This window comes from Aquarana catesbeiana, linkage group LG04, assembly GCF_042186555.1.
Source record: "Aquarana catesbeiana isolate 2022-GZ linkage group LG04, ASM4218655v1, whole genome shotgun sequence".
Lineage (NCBI taxonomy): Eukaryota > Metazoa > Chordata > Amphibia > Anura > Ranidae > Aquarana > Aquarana catesbeiana.
In genome coordinates this window covers 572,823,649-572,837,665 of record NC_133327.1, presented here as the reverse complement: position 1 = coordinate 572,837,665, position 14,017 = coordinate 572,823,649, and the positions used below count along the sequence as shown (strand labels likewise).

Below are 14,017 nucleotides of genomic sequence, written 5' to 3'. Positions count from 1 at the left end.
CTTTGTAGAACCGCCTTTCACTACAATTACAGCTGCAAGTCCTTTTGGGGATGTCTCTACCAGCTTTGCGCATCTAGAGAGTGACATTTTTGACCATTCTTCTTTGCAAGCTCTGTCAGATTGGATTGAGAACGTCTGTGAACAGCAATTTTAAAGTCTTGCCACAGATTCTCAATTGGATTTAGGTCTGGACTTTGACTGCGCCATTTTAACACATGAATTTGCTTTGATCTAAACCATTCCATTGTAGCTCTGGCTGTATGTTTAGGGTCGTTGTCCTGCTGGAAGGTGAACCTTCATCCCAGTCTCGAATCTTTTGCAGACTAACAGGTTTTCTTCTAAGATTGCCCTGTATTTGGCTCCATCCATCTTCCCATCAACTCTGACCAGCTTCCCTGTCCCTGATGAAGAAAAGCATCCCCAAAACATGATACTGTCACCACCATGTTTCACGGTGGGGATGGTGTGTTCAGGGTGATGTGCAGTGTTAGTTTTCCGCCACACATAGCGTTTTGCTTTTATGCCAAAAACTTCAATCTTGGTCTCATCTGACCAGAGCACCTTCTTCCACACGTTTGCTGTGTCCCCCACTTCTTATGCCTTTCTTTCAACAATTGGCTTTCTTCTTGCCACTGGAAAAAATGAATGTCTGGATAGCCGCACTCCAAATATTCACCTTTATTGAAAAGTTAAAACCAAGGCATCATAGGTAAGTACAGACTAACTGCAATGCTTCTAAATTTCTTCTTGCCACTCTTCAATAAAGTCCAGATTTGTGGAGCACACAACTAAAAGTTCTCCTGTGGACAGATTCTCCCACCTGAGCTGTGGATCTCTGCAACTCCTCCAAAGTTACCGTGGGCCTCTTGACTGCTTCTCTGATTAATGTTCTCCTTGCCCAGCCTGTCAGTTTAGGTGGACGGCCATGTCTTGGTAGGTTTGCAGTTGTGCCATACTCTTTCCATTTTCGGATGATGGATTGAACAGTGCTCCGTCTGATGTTCAAAGCTTGGGATATTTTTTTATTACCTAACCCTGCTTTACAATTCTCTACAACCTTATCCCTGACCTGTCTGGTGTGTTTCTTGGCCTTCATGATGAGGTTTGTTCACTAAGGTTCTCTAACAAACCTCTGAGGGCTTCACAGAACAGATTTATTTATACTGAGCTTAAATTACACACAGGAGGACTCTATTTACTAATTAGGTGACTTCTGAAGGCAATTGGTTCCACTAGATTTTAGTTAGGGGTATCAGAATAAAGGGGGCTGAATAAATGCACGCCACCCTTTTCACATATTTATTTGTAAAAAATGTTGAAAACCATTTATCATTTTCCTTAAACTTCACAATTATGTGACACTTTGTGTTGGACTATCACATAAAATCCCAATAAAATACATTTACGTTTTTAGTTACATGACGAAATGTGGAAAATGTCAAGGGGTATGTACACTTTTTCAAGGCACTGTACTTAACCACTTAAGGACCGGGCCTATTTTTTATAAGTTAAAATCATTTTTTTTGCTAGAAAATTACTTGGAAAAAAAATATATAACGTTTGGGGGTTCTAACACCCTAGAGCAGCGATGGCGAACCTTGGCAACTAGGATGTTTTGGAATTACATTTCCCATGATACTCATGCACGCTGCAGTGTAGTTGAGCTTCATGGGAAATGGAGTTCCAAATCACCTGGGGTGCCAAGGTTCGCCATCACTGCCCTAGAGAATAAAATGGCAGTCGTTGCAATACTTTGTCACACCACATTTGCGCAGCAGTCTTACAAGTGCACTTTTTCTGGAAAAAAATACACATTTCGGAATTAAAAAATAAGACAACCCACCTTCTCCCAGTATCGTCAGCACCTATATTTGCTAAGCCTTCATCAAGACGACTTGAAGAACAGGAGTAGGAGGAGTAACCTCAAATTAAGGGGCATTCCAGAGGCAACATCTCCCCATGACCTCTGGGTAACAATAACCGTGATTCTTAATCCTGTCCTGGATAAGGAACCAAATGCAGAATTGGAACTCGATAGGGTTCACAGAACCCAAGGTCCGGTTACCCTAGGGGATGGTCAGCCATGCGATACCTTGTGTAGGGTACAATTCTATATCATTAAAGAAGAAATTCTACGTAGAGTATGGAGCAGGGGTCCAATAGACTTTGATGGAGCAATGGTCCAAATTCTTCCTGATCTTTCCAAGCATACCTTACAACTTCGCAGGAATCTGAAACCACTCTTGGAGAAAATCTGTGAGGCTGAAGCCAACTACCACTGGGGATTCCCATTTCATCCGTCTGTTCAGAAAGGGGGATGTTCCATGGCGCTTCGCATCCCCTCTCAGCTACCAGACCTGTTTGCTTTGTTGGAGATTCCCCCATTCCTGTCACGGACTGGACTGCCTTGGACATGTCCCCGGTGCCCCCTCCAAGGCCACAGAGGTCCAGAGCAACATCATCACAGTGAAATACCCAGAGAAATGCCAGCTCGGATCCCCGGGGAAGGGAACAGTGAAAGCTCTACTTATGGGAGGTCCTGCTTGGGCTTGCTGGCCCCCTACTCTTCCACATTTTATCTTATTTTAGGTCTCCTTCTAATGACCGAGTGCTAATGTCTAGTGAAGATCGCTACCTCTGCAGCCATTCTGGCTCCTTGATCTGAGCTCCTAACGGTTCTTTAGACTTTGCAAGAATTTGAGCATTTTCACTACTTTATGTTGCTTTTATGTTTTTGAATCATATCTAAATTTTCTTTTTCCCCTACAGTTCGAAGTACTTATATAGGCTGCATAATTTGTACATGTTTTGTTTTTTCTTTCTGTGGTGGTTTTTTATTTAAATTTTTTTTTTGTTTTCTTGGTTATTACAAAGGCCGTTATAAAAGGGCTAATACCTTCTATATAAATGATAACTCAGAGCTTGAGCGCCTTCTCCATTTGCGCCCATGTAACTAAGTGCTTTTATCACCTCAGTGGAAAGAAATGACAAACGTGTAAATAGAACAAATTTTTCTCCGGCTGGAGAAGGTAATGGGGATGTTCTATGTTGTTTGTTGATATGGTTCCTAGCATATATGTACGAATGGCTATGATTGGTTGCCTTGCGGCTGTAAGGCAGCTGCTTATGCCAGCTTGTGGGGCTTCACAAGTATAGTTTCAAAGCTTTCTCACCATGATATTCACTAGGTCTGTTAATTTGATCTTGGTGGGCTACCTCGCCATTGTCTGCTCCTTCAAGTCTGGGGTGGTGGTGGGAACAGAATGCGATATATATGGTTGTTTGCGGTGGGAATTTGTGCTTCTCCCCCTCACTGGGTGCGTACTACTTCCCCCACATGTTTTGCCTCCTCCGGTGCTCCCCTTATCGGTTATTATCGTTAGGGGACCACCAGGGATGGTAGGCTCGTTTGGAGCCAAGTTTAGATTCTGCTACTTTGCATTTCATTTTAGCTTTGCAGTGTCTGCTTTTGTCCTTTTGTTCGCTTTGTCTCTCCTCCGACTTTCTCTATTCCCTTTCCCACTTCACAACACCCCCCCTTTTTTTTCTCTTTTTCCCCTCCTCTCTTTTTTCTCCTCATCTTCACACTCTGTCCCCCCTTTTGATGCATGACAGAATGACCTCTCACCGCTGTATTTCCCTGAACGCTATGGGGCTGAACATTCCAGAGAAGAGAGCTACATTACTACGTGAATTATGGTGTCTTAGAGCACAAGTTGCTTTCATTCAGGAGACCCACTTTCAGATAGAAATGTCCCCTAGATTTTCAAATTTTAGGTTCCCTCTGATCTACCACAGCACTACCCCAAATTCTAAATCAAGAGGGGTAAGTATCCCGTTTTCCAGAGCGGTGGCCTGGACTTTGGTCGACCAGAAAATTGACCCTGAGGGACGATATTTAATATTGAAGGGTGACTTAGATGGGAACAGTTACCCTGGCTTCGGTCTACTTGCCTAACCATGGCCAACTGACCTATCTGGAAGACATACTGATAATCCTCCAGACTTTCATGGAAGAGGCTGTGATCCCAGGGGGAGATCTGAATATTGCCCTCGACCCTCTGCTAGATACAGGTCCATCTCTCATCTTTCCTACCCCTACCTCTGAGTCAAAAAGGCTCTGTCGTCTCTCAGATTGGTTGATGCGTGGCGGATTCTTATGTCCTAATGTCCGAGACTATACTTTTTACTCCCCACCCCCGTGACAGTTACTCTAGGATAGATTACATTTTAGTATCCCAATCTTTGCTTCCAGGGGTTACTCGAGCTACGATAGCCACACAAACCATTTTGGACCATGCTCCTGTCATTTTAGATTTAAAGAATGAAGAATGAGTCTCTAGTGCAGGAAGGTCCTATCCAGCAAGAACTCTCCCAGACATTGGCACAAATCTTTCAAGAGAATGACACGGACGATGTTTCCCCACTTACACAATGGGAATCACACAAATGTGTGATGTGGGGAAAATTGATCCAGAAAGCAACAGCGCTGAAAAAAAATAGATTAGCACTATTCCAAAACCAGCTTGACCTAGTAGCAAGTCTAGAGAGAATACACCAAAAGTCTCTTTCTCAAACTGTGGTGGAAGATCTTTGTCTGCAGCATAAAAGACTCGCATAAATGCTTCTCCATGATACCAAAACTAAGCTTCATAGAGTTCGCCATGCATTCTATGAACAGGGTAATAAGCCAGGAAGATTATTGGATCGCTCTCTTCGGGAACTAGCCCTCAGGAACTATATTCCCTTTGTTGACAAAGGGTTAGGCCAATGCAGCCACACCTCACGGGAAATTGTGGATACTTTTCGCTCTTATTATACCGCTCTTCATAACCTCAATGCTCCCATGACCTCTACCCAAACACCAAATTCGCTCATATGTTACTGATTCTGGACTTCCTATGTTGTCATTTGACCAAACTGATCAGCTTAATGTCCCATTGACCACTGATGAATTCTTAATGGCAGTTAAATACCTTAAATCACATAAGGCTCCGGGACCAGATGGCTTTACTGGGGCATACTATAAAGGCCCCCCCCATTCTAGCTCCCAGGTTCGTTTCAGCCTTCAATTCGATCCTTGAGGGCCATAACTTTCCATTGGACTCTTTGAGAGCTCATATTTCAGTTATTCCGAAGGATGGTAAAGACCCCTCCCAATGCATAAATTATTGACCTATCTCATTGTTAAATACGGATCTAAACGGATCTAAAGATTTTCACCAAAATCCTATCTCTTTGTTTGTTGCCTCTAGGGTATAAGATAAAGGAAGAGGGTGCTGCGCTAACCAGAAGTATTAACAAGCGGGTAAACAAGAGTGTGAGGAATCCCTGAAAGGGTAGTCCGACTAATTGAGGGGATGCTGTTATAAAGATGTCATGCCGCTATTCCCATATACATAAAAGTGCAATGGAGCAAGTATTATACTAGACAAATCTTTTGCATATAATATTGAGTGTACACCAAACAGATTCAAAACCAATAATAATAAGCCATCTACTAAAAAACACATTCACATGTGTAATCTACATATAAAAACGTGCAAAAACGCAAGAAAGGTGCATGGTGCTAGGTGACTAGGAAAATAATAGAATATGCTGGTATGAAATATCATACTATTATTCCCATATCCATGAGTGTAAAAAATGGAGTAAATCATGCACTAAGCAAATCTTGTGCCTATGAATCTTGTGCCTTCCATGATTTGGTCTCTCCAATTTGCGGGACCTTAATAATTAACCTCTGATAGGGGCTACCCAGGGTTAACAGATGTGAGATTTAAGCAACTGATTTTCCGTGGCATCTACCGACTTTGCGATCTTCTCGCCGCCTTTAGAGGACTGGCGGCTACAGCAGCTTGTTCACTTTCTCAATACTCTATCATGTTGTAGAATCAACGACTGCCCTAATACTTCATTGAGGATCTTGGTTTGATCCCAGACCCCCCATCCCATGCGGTGTCTGATACCTATAAACTTCTAAGCCAACTGGTTGATTCTTTTGTACCTCCGTATCTACTAAAGTGGGAACGAGATTTGGGCAGAGAGTTTTCGGCAAAACAGAGTGACCATTTTATGTACTTTGCTCACCACTCCTCCAGGGCAAGCAAATACCAAGAATTGGGGTATAAAATATTTACCCGATGGTACAGGGTTCTATCCCTTTTGGGAAAGCTCTACCATGCATCGATGAATACTTGCTGGCGTTGCAAGGAGGAAGGAAGGATCAATCTTACATATATTTTGGTCCTGTAGTAAGCTAACTTCTGGTCTCATGTTAAAGGGAATATCGAACAGTTGACGGATGTTGATTTGGGGGGTGACCCAGCCAGGTATCTTCTGCACCACTCTGACTTTTCTAGGAAACGATATAAAAACATTCTGGTGATCCATTTAGTGAATGCTGCCCGGGCATGCATACCGCTTCTCTGGAAACTGGATAAGTCCCCATCGGTCTCCATGTGGTTTACTAAAATTTACTCCATGGAAAATATCACAGCCTCGCTTCAGTGTAAAGAGGAAAAATTCAAACGTACGTGGTTCTTCTGGACTCAGTTTACTTGCTCAAGTGAATGTGCCTTTAAGTTACAGAGGAGGTATAGGGCTAGAATTATTGCTCTCGCTTTTTTTTTTCCTTATTTTATTTTTTTTTTTTTTACACTTACATTTAAAAAAAAAAAAATAAAAACGGTGTCAATTTTATTCCTATTACAAGGAATGTAAACATCCCTTGTAATAGAAAAAAAGGACCACAGGAGTTCAGTTCGCTCTGCACTCCTGTGACTCATTTTCAACAGACTGCTGAAGCCCACTGACATCACAGAGCCAGTCCAGGCTCGGGAAAGATCGTAACCATATGGTCGGGATCCTCCTACCCAACTCAGCCTCTCAGCGAGCCGCTGAGAGCCTGATCTGGCCGCTCCTGCCCCTTTCACGGCCCAGCACTCCAGTGAATGCGGGGGGGGGGGTTGGGTAGCAGAGAGCCACTGACATTTCACCAGCTCTCTGCACAGGGAGCTCTGAGAACAGAGTGATAGGCGGGGAGCAAATGCAGCATCCACCTAGGTCAGCATGATTTTGAAAAAAAAAAAAAACATTACCATACTTCTCTTTTAACTAAAAAACTGACTGAGTGACAAAAGCCTAACTAATAAACTATACACAATATATACAAAATTGGAAACACAGATAAACAAGGTAAACCGCAGATGCAGGGAGCAAATGGGAAGGGGGAGGCAGGACTGGGATCAGGAACAAGGGGAGCAGATAGGAGGCAGCAGGGTACAGGATGCAGTCAAGAGCACGATCAGGGTCAGAACAAATCGCACACAGTATTGGCAGCAAAACACTGCAGTGAGAAGCACTGGTAGGGGAGGGCCTACATATCCTCCCAGCAGCCAGCATCAGGTGAAAACTGATTACTGGAATCTGCTAGGAGACACCCGCTGGTGGACAATGGAACTACAACCCAGGGAACACAGTGCCACCAGCAGGTGATCCATATCCTGATATGTCCAATCTATTTTATAATGCTAGCAGCATAGGTATTAAAAATAGTTCATGTGGATTGAGAGAGCTTAGTTCCACTTTAAGCCTTATAATGCCCAGGCTTCTGTATTTAATTCACAATCTGCTGTAGTGCCCCCCATTCTTACAGAGAAACTATAATAGTTCCCTATAAGAATGGTGGGCACCACAGTAATTTGTGAATGCAATAGAGAAGCCCGGGCATTGTAAGGCTTAACTGCATTCCGGCTTTATTATAATAGAAATGCCACTTGATATTAAAACTAGAATATAATCAACAGTAATCACTATGGTTATAAAGGGAAAAAAATACCACTAAAAGAAAAAAAAATGCAGAATTTCAATTAAAGAACAAATCCCAAGTAATGATTTATTTGCAGTAAAAGATCTGCATCTAGAATATGAACCGTGTTGTCGCTTACGTGGAATCTCATCAAACTCAGTAATACTGAGGTCATGTCTGAGGTGAGCAGTCTGAGAAAAACAACTCCTCAGTATAAGCGAATACTGCAAACTAATGAGTCAATACTATTAACACCTGCACATTAAATGTATTTCAGCTGGCAGCCTTCCCAGAAAGAGCCTGAAATGTAATATAGTGAGCAGAAAAAAAAAAAAAAAAAATAGATTCTGAAGTCTAATTAGAAAGCTTTCTTTTGTGTGAGTCTTGGGCTAAAATGTTTGCCACTGCAACCAAACCTAATGCTTTGAGCCGACTTGGCACCCACTTGAAAAGGTGATGGGTCCTGACACCAGAAACACTCCAATATGTCAAGAGACGTGAGGATGAGGAGAGAGCAGGAAGACCCACAAAGGGTCACGGATAAAGCAGAAAGGATCTGGGCTCCATTTCAGCGTCTGCATTAGTCGGGCCATTGTGACCCTCGCTTCTCACCTGTCAATGTACTCCTCTGGTCCCCTTAACGTGAAGCTAAACCATATATTTGTACCAACCTCACCATGACCTTAATGGAAACAGACTGGGTGAGGATGTGTGGCCAGTTAAGGAAGCTCTCGAATGTCGCACTGTGAGGGAGGTACAGGCGGGTAGAGCGGATTTTAGTTTTACTTTAACCACATGCCACTCAGGCCAATTCTGACATTTCTCATACATGTAAAAAAGCATAATTTGTTTGCTAAAAAATAAAAAAGACATAAAAACCCCAAACATTATATATTTAGACAGATACCCTAGAGCAGTGACGGCAAACCTTGGCACTCCAGATTTTTTTGAAACTACATTTCCCATGATGCTCATGCACTCTGCAATTCATATGAACATCATGGGAAAGGTAGTTCCAAAACATACATCTGGGGTGCCAAGGTTCGCCATCACTGCCCTAGAGAATAGAATGGTTGGGTGTTGCAATATTTTATGTCACACCATTTTGCGCAGCGGTTTTTCCAATTTTTTAGGGAAAAAATTAAAATGTATTGAATTTTAGTGCACACAAACACAATATAATACCCAGGGGTTTTTTTGTAAAACATAGAAGATGATGTTACACAGAGTAAATACAGTGCCTTGAAAAAGTATTCATACCCCTTGAATTTTCCCACGTTTTGTCATGTTACAACCAAAAAATGTAAATGTACTTTAATCTGGATTTTATGTGATAGGCCAACACAAAGTGGCACATAATTGTGAAGTGGAAGGAAAATGATACAAATAAATATGTGAAACGTTTGTTGTGCATTTGTATACCCCTGACTAAAATCTATGGGAAAATCTTCGGAAGTCAGCTAATTAGTAAATAGAGTCCATCTGTGTGTAATTTAATCTCAGTATAAATACAGCTGTTCTGTGAAGCCCTCAGAGGTTTGTTAGAGAACCTTAGTGAACAAACAGCATCATGAAGGCCAAGGAACACACCAGACAGGTCAGGGATAAGCTTGTGGAGAAGTTTAAAGCAGGGTTAGATTATAAAAAAATATCCCAAGCTTTGAACATCTCACGGAGCACTATTCAATCCATCATCCGAAAATGGAAAGAGTATGGCACAACTGCAAACCTACCAAGACATGGCCGTCCACCTAAACTGACAGGCCGGGCAAGGAGAACATTAATCAGAGAAGCAGCCAAGAGGCCCATGGTAACTCTGGAGGAGCTGCAGAGATCCACAGCTCAGGTGGGAGAATCTGTCCACAGGACAACTATTGGTTGTGCTCTCCACAAATCTGGCTTTTATGGAAGAGTGGCAAGAAGAAAACCATTGTTGAAAAAAATCCAGTTTGTGAGAAGCCATGTGGGGACACAGCAAACATGCGGAAGAAGGTGCTCTGGTCAGATCAAGATTGAAATTTTTGGCCTAAAAGCAAAATGCTATGTGTGGCAGAAAACTAACACTGCACATCACCCTGAACACACCAACCCCACTGTGAAACATGGTGGTGGCAGCATCATGTTGTGGGGATGCTTTTCTTCAGCAAGGACAGGGAAGCTGATCAGAGTTGATGAGAAGGTGGATGGAGCCAAATACAGGGCAATCTTAGAAGAAAACCTGTTAGAGTCTGCAAAAGACTTGAGACTGGGATGGAGGTTCACCTTCCAGCAGGACAACTACCCTAAACATACAGCCAGAGCTACAATGAAATGGTTTAGATCAAAGCATATTCATGTGTTAGAAGTCAAAGTCCAGACCTAAGGCCTGGTTCACACCTATGCATTTTTTTAGTGCATTTTCAGTTTTCCAGAACACAGTACAGTCCATTTAACATGGTTGGATTCCTTTGGATGTAGTTCACACCTGTGCATTTTATGGAAAGGGTCATGTTTTTTTTTTTTCTGGTTTTTGATTCCACAGACTTGTATTGAAAAAAAACACAAAATGCAACTTGCATAAGTGTGGATCAGACCTAAATCCAATTGATAATCTGTGGCAAGACTTGAAAATTGCTGTTCACAGACGCTCTCCATCCAATCTGACAGAGCTTGAGCTATTTTGCAAAGTAGAATGGGCAAAAATGTCACTCTCTAGATGTGCAAAGCTGGTAGGAACATACCCCAAAAAGACTTGCAGCTGTAATTGCAGTGAAAGGCGGTTCTACAAAGTATTGACTCAGGGGGGCTGAATACAAATGCACCCCCGACACTTTTCACATATTTATTTGTAAAAAAAATTGGAAATTTATCATTTTCCTTCCGCTTCACAATTATGTGTCACTTTGTGTTGGTCTATCACATAAAATCCCAATAAAATACATTTATGTTTTGGGATGTAACATGACAAAATGTGGAAAATCTCAAGGGGTATGAATACTTTTTCAAGGCACTGTAGATACCTATAATTGTATACGCCCATGGAAGGCACCAAACTACAGTACCTTAGACTGCATTTACATCTCTGTGTTACGAATCGCCGCGATTCTGCTCGCGATTCGCAATTACGGAAAATCGACGCCCATGCGCTCCCTGTCAACTTCAATAGCACCCCAAATGCGGCGCGATTTTCCCACAATTCTTCAGGCGTCAATTGCGGTAAAATCGTCCGAACAGAATGGCAGGACGCCTGTCGCCCAAAAGAAGTACATGAGCTTCTTTTGGGCGACCCGCGATTCTATTTGCGTGATTTTACCGCGATTGTCGCCCCCATACGCCAAGATGTGAATGGAGCCCAACAGTTTCCATAGGCGATGCTTTAAAAGGTAACCAGTTTAGAGCTACAGAGGAGGTCTGACACTAGAAATATTGCTGTTGCTCTGACATTTGCGGCAATACCTTACATGTGTGATACGATTGCTGTTTACATAATATGCGCCAGGGACCTACCTGAACATGCGCCTTTGCACATAAACCAAAGGGGACAGGGCACTACTTCTTTCTCTTTTTTTTTTTTTTTTTTTACACAGTACCTTTATTTTTTTTTTTAATCAACTTTATTGCTATTATAAGAGATGAACAACATCCCTTGTAATACCATTGACTGTGACAGGTGCTCTTTATATATATTTTTATTTATTAAAGGTACGTGCATAGCGCCGTCAATTTATGCAGCCTTTTTCAAATGTATTGCATATTTCCATCAGTCCCTGCCCTCAAGGAGCTTACAATCTCAGGTCCCTAACTCACATTCATACATACACTATCTTACCAAAAGTATTGAGACGCCTACCTTTACACTCACACGAACTTTAATGGCATCCCAGTCTTAGTCTGTAGGGTTCAATATTGAGTTGGCCCTCCCTTTGCAGTTATAACAGCTTCAACTCTTCTGGGAAGGCTGTCCACAAGGTTTAGGAGTATGTCTATGGGAATGTTTGACCATTCTTCCAGAAGCGCATTTACGAGGTCAGGCACTGATGTTGGATGAGAAGGCCTGGCTCACAGTCGCCGCTCTAATTCATCCCAAAGGTGTTCTATCAGGTTGAGGTCAGGACTCTGTGCAGGCCAGTGAAGTTCCTCCACCCCAAACTCTCTCATCCAAGTCTTTATGGACCTTGCAATTATTTTGTAAAATGCTGCCTTAAAGTGGTAGTAATCCTTTCCAGCAACTTTTACCTACAGGTAAGCCTATAATAAAGCTTGTTTGTAAGTAAAGTGAATATTTCCTAAACATCCACCGTTTAGGAGATATTCACTTCTTCTGCAGCTGGTGATGGCACCGGTGTATACGTACTGTTCCGCCGTTCCCATGTGCACATGTGGAAGTGATGTCATCGCGGCTCATCCAGTCAAACAGCGGGAGTCCGCAGACCCAGAAGTCAGACTGAGTGAAGATGGAAGCCCTGTCAGCGGTGACAGCACGCCGCTGGAGGGCTTCATTTTAAGGTAAGTCTTTTGCATACTAGCACATTATGACATTATCTTGCAGGGGGCCTGGAAGTTTTTATTTTCTCCATTTACTGACACTTTTAGCCCACGTTCACATTGGGCCGATTTTCACAGGTCAAATCGCATGCCAAATCGACGGATATTGCCAGTGTTCTGCCGAGAAAGTTCCCCTCAGCGGATAAGGACCTCCCTCTACTGCGCAGGCACAGCGCTTGCGCAGTAGGAGCCGACGGAAATAGCCGAATAGAATAGAAATCAGCTGTACACGGCGCCTGTAAGAGGGCCGCTCGCCACGCTTCGGGCACGGCCTCGCTTCGCTCGGCACTTTTTTATTCCCCCTCTAGGTCCACTTGGATGGTGGGGCTTCAACCTGGACCCAGGGCACAGGCGCCGTGTACAGCTGATTGAAGATTTTCATCTTTGGCTATTTTCGGCGGCTCCTAGTCGTTCGTACTACGCAAGTGCTGCGCCTGCACAGTAGAGGGGGGTCCTTATCCGCCGGGGGAACTTTCTCGGCAAGACACCGGCAATGAAACCGACAGAATTGGTGTGACGCTGCGGCGCTGCACCGATTCCCAAAAGTAGTTCCTGTACTACTTTCGGCGACTTCAGAGACGATTTGAATAGACATCTGTGCATGAACCCGCATAGATGTTTGTCAATTCGCCCCCTAAGTCGGCCTGCATTGCTGGCTTGAAATTGTGTGAGTTCAGCTGAACGATTTCTAACCCGCATCAGTGTGAACCGGGGCTTAGTTCCACTTTAAAAAAAAAAAAAAAAATAGAAAAAAATTCAGCTCAGGAGGAACCAGTGCACACCGTAATGTCACCATAAAACACAATGAGATGTCCATTGCACTTACTTGGTGGTGTTTAATTCTATTTATATTGCAGGAAAAGTTGTGATATAAATGAAAGTTGTCCACATCTTTTACATTTCCTTCTTTTTCCTTTTCCTTGCCTGTAGCTTTAGCCAATGTCGAATTGATAGTGACGTCATTTTGTGTACACCTAAAAGTAAAAAAAAAAAAAAAAAAAAAAAAAGAGTTAGCACTATGAAAGTCTATAAGGCTGGTTAGCGTTTGTTTACACTGGTGGCCAGGGGGTGGTAAAAACAGGCAGCTGAGCGTCGGTTGCCACAACTCTGACTGACCAACCACCTAAAGAAGGGCATGCAGCTACTCGCGGCTGAACACATGCTGCGGCCAAGATGCTTTGCTTAGAGGCAAAATTTAAACCACATTTCATATTTGGCAGTCAGGACCACCAAAATGTGTCCCGTTTAAATGTATGGGCGTGTCTTATCAACCCTGCAAGTACATGCAATGCAGGCAGTTGAGGCACAGAGGTTCAGCCTTTTTAGGGTTAAAACAGGACATATTGGGGATCATTCACTAAAACTGGAGAGTGCAAAATCTGGAGCAGCTCTACATAGAAACCAATCAGCTTTCAGGTTTTATTGCCAAAGCTTAATTGAACAAGCTGAAGTTAGAAGTGGATTGGTTACTATGTTCTGTATGCACCAGATACCGAGTGCTCTGGTATTCGCCTGTCAAACTCACTCTGAAAAGTAACCCACCACAGACAGTTTTTCAGAGAGGTGGCAAGGGCTGCCACATGTGAGAACAAGCCTTAAAAAGGTGGAGACTTCACCAGGGAAAAATAAACATTCAATTTTGATCGCATATGTTCACCAAGTTTAGAAAGTTGTGTTCACTTT

At 42.9% G+C, this 14,017-nt stretch overlaps 1 protein-coding gene across 6 annotated transcripts in view; it reads right to left on the bottom strand.

Moving 5' to 3' along the window:
• LOC141140667 (S1 RNA-binding domain-containing protein 1-like) overlaps window positions 1-14,017 on the bottom strand; it is a 209,076-nt gene that overhangs the window by 154,416 nt on the left and 40,643 nt on the right. For all 6 annotated transcript variants that reach the window (XM_073628071.1, XM_073628069.1, XM_073628070.1 and 3 more), the window contains one exon: window positions 13,161-13,308. In XM_073628071.1, coding sequence (XP_073484172.1) covers window positions 13,161-13,308 — 148 coding nt within the window. The remainder of the gene's footprint in view (window positions 1-13,160; window positions 13,309-14,017) is intronic.